We start from the raw sequence: 6,567 nt of genomic DNA on the forward strand, positions 1-6,567 counted from the left end.
GAGGCTGAGGCAGGAGAATCGCTTGAACACAGGAGGCGGAAGTTGTAGTGAGCCGAGATTGTGCCACTGCATTCCAGCCTGGGTGACAGAGCGAGACTCCATCTCAAAAAAAAAAAAAAAGAATATATGGAATGCTACTCTGGGCACACTGCCTATAGGGTGGTCGTGCTCTGGACTACCACAGTATTTATGTTTATATTTATACATTTGTATATAAACTATTAGTTTATATTTAACTTTAATTCTATATATATATGGAAGACATAATATTGTCTTGTTATTGTTGCTGTTTTTTAAGTCTTGCTATGTTGCCCGGGCTGGTCTCGAACTCCCAGGTCAGTCCTCCCGCCTTAGCCTCCCAAAGTGCTGGGATTACAGGCATGAACCACTGTGCCCAGTCCGGAAGACGTAATATTGAATGTTCTACTGAGGTTGAAGGTCAGGAAAGGTATCGTGGCCCCTGTCAGCAGCAATGCAGTGTTTTTTTTCACAGCTCATATCTAGGCATGGAGGCAGATGGGAGATTAATCCAGACTGAGGCTATGTATTTGTTCATTCTTTTGATTGCAAACAACAGAAACTCAAACCACCTTAAGCAGAAAGGGGAAGTTATTGGAAGGATGCTAGGATCTCTCACTGAATAAAGAGCCAGGATCCCAGCTCGGGTGGATTGAAGTGCTTCAGGGAACCTAGGAAGTTGTCTCCCATCTCTGCTTTCCGCAGACCACATAATGGAAGTTAGCCACCAGTGGCTCCCAAGTTTGTTTGTTTGTTTGTTTTTTTTTTTTGAGATGGAGCTTGCTCTGTCACCCAGGCTGGATTGCAGTGGCGTGATCTCAGCTCACTGCAGGCTCCACCTCCCGGGTTCACGCTATTCTCCTGCCTCAGCCTCCTGAGTAGCTGGGACTACAGGTGCCCGCTACCACGCCCGGCTAATTTTTTGTATTTTTAGTAGAGACGGGGTTTCACCGTGTTAGCCAGGATGGTCTCGATCTCCTGACCTGGTGATCTGCCCGCCTCGGCCTCCCAAAGTGCTGGGATTACAGGCGTGAGCCACTCCACCTGGCCCCAAGTTTTATGAATTACCATCCAGTCCCAAAGAAAGTTATACAATTCCTAGCTGAGGAAATCCTTGCGTTCCGGTGGCAAAGGGTAGGGGAAAGAGCTGGCTCTACCAGGGGGCTGGGTAGACCTGGTAACAGGGCTCTGCTGGGCAGGGCAGGTCTCCTGGTCTGAAAGTCTGGCTCTCCCATCAGAACAGCAAAAATTGCTACTGAATCAAGGAACTAGATTGACATTTTGTAAAAAGTAATTCCAGGAGGAACAGAATTCATTCATCAGACATTTTAATGAGACCCAATCTGATATGACCCCTTCTTGGGGGCAGCTCACCATCCAAGGAGAAACAAATAGTTACAATGTTACAATGCAACTTGCTAAAGATTGAACAGAGGTAATTACATAAAGCTGTGTTCCCCAGCTGCTCCCCTGCTTGGGCCCAGATCAGGAGAGCTGTAGTAAGGCGCCACAGGGGTAAAGGATGACCCACTCCAGCTGTTGGAATATGAGTCACATCTGGAAATTCTAATTTGGTGCAGCTGCCCAAGGCAAAGTGGTAGGCCTTGTTCACATTTAACGCGGTAAAGCTTTATGAAGCACCTACCCGGCGAGTGCCATGGAGGTGGATCAGATTGAGACACACTGTTGCCACCTCTCTGGAGGGAGGCTGGCATGGACACAACTTGATGACTATAGACTCTTTCTCTCTGGGTTCAATTCCCTCTTTCTAGCCTCCTTGAATGGCCTCACCTCATTTTGTGAAAAAATGCTGACTGAGGCCTCATGGAAGTTCTGTGCCGATTATGTGCCTGTGATTCATCTGTGCCTGATGAGAATCCGGGTCGAGTATGGCCCAATTCTCCAGGCTTTTCCAGGCACTGGCCGCCTGAAGCCAATCCAGGTCTGCCAGGTAGAGCACAAGCCAGTCCCATTTGCATTTCCTAAACCACAGGTCCCTGCTTTTCCTTAAGACCAACCTTCTCCCAGAGCTGACTGCGCGTATGTCTCATACGCAGCTTGAACCAATTTTCCAAACACAAGATGAAGACTTAGCTTTTTTTTTTTTTAAGTTTAGGGCATTTATATATCTGCATCCCAATAAACTGCTGGTACCGTGCAGCTCCCCCAAATTCAGTGCAACCAAAGCTGCTGAAACAAGTCCAGCCCCAGAAGGTGTAGTGGCACTGTGGGTGCTACCTTATTTTTACATGACCCTTCAAAAAGGACACTGAAAACCCAGAGCCTGTTTGCAGAGATCATGTGTGGAAATTGAAACCCTGTCTTTAAGGAATGACCAAATTCATGCTACTTAACCTGAAAATTTGGGGGCAAATTGGTTGTGATTAAGTTATCTGAAGGGCTGCCAAGTAGAAGTATTAAACATGTCGTAGGCAAGGTTTACAGATGAGAATGTGGTACTTAACTTTCTATAGATCCCACAATGAAATGACCTGCCTTGTGAGGTAGTGAGCTCCCTGTCAAGGGAGATTTTCAAGCAAGGGGTAGAGACCACTTGGCAGGAGTGTTGTAAAAAGTGGGCTAAACCAGACTTTTCCAACCTAGTATGGAGGAAGAGGCAGAGTAGGGGAAGGTCCTGCACCTATAAATCAGATTCTCCTGATTGCATGCAAGATGACAGGTAATCCCTGTGTGCACAGGCTAGAAAAGCAGACAGCCCCTAAAATAGATGGGGAGAACTTTTAGCCCTGATATCCAGACAAACTATTTAAGGATAGGGTAGCTTGAAAAACTTTAACCAAATGATATCACCTCTCCTAATGGGACTGTTCCAGACATGCACAGGGAGGCAGTCAGTGCAGTGCAAGATACTAAAGTTCAGCTCTGTCCAGCAGGAGACCTGGGTTTAGTTCTGACTCTGCCCTGTATGACCTGGGGCTCCTCCTTCCCTTTTCTGGGTCCTTCCATAAAATGAAATGAACGTAGGCAGTCCTTCCCCTTCTAATGGGCATTGCCCCTCTGACTGGAGCCCCCGAGAGCAGATCTAGGGCTACAGTTTGGGGCCTTGGGGCTACACTTGTGGACAGCCAGAGACCACCTCTGGCGGAAGCACCGGCCACACTCGAGGCAGGGGAAAGGCTTCTCCCCCGTGTGCAGCAGCTGGTGCTGGGCCAGGTGGCTCCACTGAGCAAAGCGCTTGGAGCAAAGGTCGCAGGCATAGGGCCGCTCGCCCGAGTGCACGCGCCGGTGGCTGGCCAGCAGTGAGGGGTAGGCAAAGCGCCGGCCACAGTCGTCGCAGGCGTGCAGTTTCTCCTCAGTGTGCGTGCTGCGATGGATGGCCAGGGAGCCGCTCCGCCGGAAGGCACGCCCACAGTCTGGGCAGGGGTAGGGCTTCTCTCCCGTGTGCAAGAGCTGGTGCTGGAGCAGTGTGCTGCGCTGGGAGAAGCGGGCCTCACAGTGCTCGCAGGCATAGGGACGCTCCCCAGAGTGCACACGCCGGTGACTGACTAGGCGAGAGGAGGAGGAGAAGCGCCGCTCGCAGTCCGGGCACGGGTAGGGCTTCTCGCCCGTGTGGATGCGCTGGTGGATAACGAGCGCGGTGCGCTGGCGGAAGCGGCGGTTGCACTCGAGGCAGGTGTAGGGCTTCTCTCCCGTGTGTGTACGCTGGTGAATGGCTAGCAGGGAGGGGTAGGCGAAGCGACGTCCGCAGCTAGGGCACTGGTGGGGTTTTTCGCCTGTGTGTGTGGTCCGGTGATTGGCCAAGGACCGGCTCCTCCGGAAACAGCGACCACAGTCAGGGCAGTGGTAGGGCTTCTCGCCTGTATGGATGACCTGGTGCTGGGAGAGGTTCTTGCGCTGGGAGAAACGTTTGCCACACTGGTCACAAACATAGGGGCACTCGCCGGAGTGTGCCCGCCGGTGGCTGACCAGCAGGGATGGATAGGAAAAGCGGCGCCCACAGTCTGGGCAAGGGTAAGGCTTTTTTAGATTCTGGGCGCACTTGTGGCTCTCCAGGGCCTGATGATCAGGGAAGGTACAGCCGCAATCAGGGCAGATGGGGCCCCCGGACGTCTGCCTGGGAATCAGTCGGGGTTTACTGGGCCTCCGGCCTCGCTTCCCCTTTCGGGGTGCCTCCTTAGGCGGGAATACTTCCTTTTCCCCATTCTTCTTTCTGGTTCTGCTTTCTATAGGAATACAGAAGAATTAATTTAACAAATACTGGGATCCTGTTGTAAATTACATTATAGGTTACAAGACCAATAGACTCACCCCCTGGCCTCAATGCCTAGTGCCACAGACAGCTAAGTGTGACATACTATCATGCAAATATGGTGTGCATTACAGGAGCTTCTAACCCAGCTTGGAGACGTCTAGGAAGATTTCTTGGAGATTAAGCTAACTTTAAAAATTGAGGCCGGGCGTGGTGGATCACACTTGTAATCCAAGCACTTTGGGAGGCCGAGGTGGGCAGATGACAAGGTCAGGAGTCTGAGAGCAGCCTGACCAACCTGGTGAAACCCCATCTCTACTAAAAATACAAAAATTAGCCGGGCGTGGTGGCATACACCGGTAATCCCAGCTACCCAGGAGTCTGAGGCAGGAGAATCGCTTGAACCCAGGGAGGTAGAGGTTGCAGTGAGCCGAGATCGTGCCACTGCACTCCAGCCTGGGTGAGACGGCGAGACTCCGACTCAAAAAAAGAAAAGAAAAGGGAATGATTTTTAAGAGGTAAGCTTACATCATTCAAAAGTCAACATATCAACCAGGCATGGTAGCTCATGCCTGTAATCCCAGCACTTTGGGAGCCCAAGGCCAAGAGGGTCACTTGAACCCAGGAGTTCAAGATCAGCCTGGGCAACATCGTGAAACCCCATCTCTACAAAAAATACAAATATTAGCCTGGCATGGTGGCATGCGCACCTGCCTATAGCCCCAGCTACTTGGAAGGCTGAGGTAGAGGATTACTTGAGCCCAGGAGTTCAAGGTTACTGTGAACCATGATGGCACCAGTGTACTATAGCCTGGGCAACAGAGCAAGACCCTATCTCAAAAAACAAAAAAGTCAAAATATTAATAAAGGAATACAGAGAAGTCTTGCTGCCACCTTTTTCGCATCTACCTTGTAGAAACCATATTAGTTTCTTCCCATTTTTTTGATGCAATACAAATGTCATCTTCTCCATCTTTCTTTCATAAGAGATTGCATACACACGCTTTACTGCATATGTTCTCTTCCCCCACCTTTCTTTTTATTTTTATTATTTTTTTTTTTTTTGAGACAGAGTCACGTTCTGTCACCCAGGCTGGAGTGCAATGGCATGATCTCAGCTCACTGAAACCTCCGCCTCCCAGGTTCAAGCGATTCTCCCTGCCTCAGCCTCCCAAGTAGCTGAGATTACAGGCACACACCACTATGCCCGGCTAATTTTTTGTATTTTTAGTAGAGACGGGGTTTCACCATGTTGGCCAGGTTGGTCTCAAATTCCTGACCTCAGGTTATCTGCCCACCTCCATCTTCCAAAGTGCTGGGATTACAGGCATGAGCCACCATGCCCAGCTCAACTTTCTTATATAAAATACAACATATACACACCTTATACACACTTTACTGTGCCTTCATTTTTTCACTTAATATATTCTAAAGATCATTTTATGTCAGCACATCCTTTTTCTATTTTACAGTTGCACAGAATTCCATCGTGGATGAGCCATGGTTTATTTGACTTAGCTGATTCTTTAAAAAATGTGGCTAGGCGTGGTGGCTCACGCCTGTAATCCTAGCATTTTGGGAGGCCGAGGCAGGTGGATCACCTGAGGTCAGGAGTTCAAGACCAGCCTGGCCAACATGGTGAAACCCCATATCTACAAAAATACAAAAATTAGCTGGGCACGATAGCGGGTGCCTGTAATCCCAGCTACTCGGGAGGCTGAGGTAGAAGAATTGCTTGATCCCGGGAGGTAGAGGTTGCAGTGAGCTGAGATCCTACCTTTGCACTCCAGCCTGCACGACAGAGCGAGACTCCATCTCAAAAAATACAAAAGAATTAAAATTATGCATGGTTAGAAATGTAAGTCCCAGCCAAGCGTGGCGGCTCATGCCTATAATCCCAGCACTTTGGGAGGCCAAGGTGGGCGGATTGCAAGGTCAGGAGTTCGAGACCAGCCTGGCCAACATGGTGAAACCCCATCTCTACTAAAAATACAAAAAATTATCCTGGCATGGTGGCGGACGCCTGTAATCCTAGCTACTCGGGAGACGGAGGCAAGATAATTGCTTCAAACTGGAAGGCAAAGGTTGCAGTGAGCCAAGATCACACCACTGCACTCCAGCCTGGGTAGAAAAACGAAACTCCGTCTCAAAAAAAAAAAAAAAGAAACATAAGTCCCAAGGCTCAGTGTACAGTGTGCACAGGCCCTAAGATCTTCTTAGACACAAACTGTAATAAAGCAAGACAGGCCGGGCGCAGCGGCTTACACCTGTAATCTCAGCACTTTGGAAGGCCAAGGTAGGCGGATCACCTGAGGTCAGGAGTTTGAGACCAGCCTGAC

At 49.6% G+C, this 6,567-nt stretch overlaps 1 protein-coding gene across 1 annotated transcript in view; it reads right to left on the reverse strand.

Moving 5' to 3' along the window:
- Positions 1-1,329: 1,329 nt before the first annotated feature.
- Positions 1,330-6,567, reverse strand: part of ZNF689 (zinc finger protein 689) — an 8,743-nt gene continuing 3,505 nt past the window's right edge. The window contains exon 4 of the mRNA XM_011982549.1: positions 1,330-4,202. Within this exon, the coding sequence (XP_011837939.1) occupies positions 3,019-4,202 (1,184 nt within the window). The 3' untranslated portion in view covers positions 1,330-3,018. The remainder of the gene's footprint in view (positions 4,203-6,567) is intronic.

This window comes from Mandrillus leucophaeus, unplaced genomic scaffold (genome assembly GCF_000951045.1).
Source record: "Mandrillus leucophaeus isolate KB7577 unplaced genomic scaffold, Mleu.le_1.0 Scaffold24, whole genome shotgun sequence".
Classification (NCBI taxonomy): Eukaryota; Metazoa; Chordata; class Mammalia; order Primates; family Cercopithecidae; genus Mandrillus; species Mandrillus leucophaeus.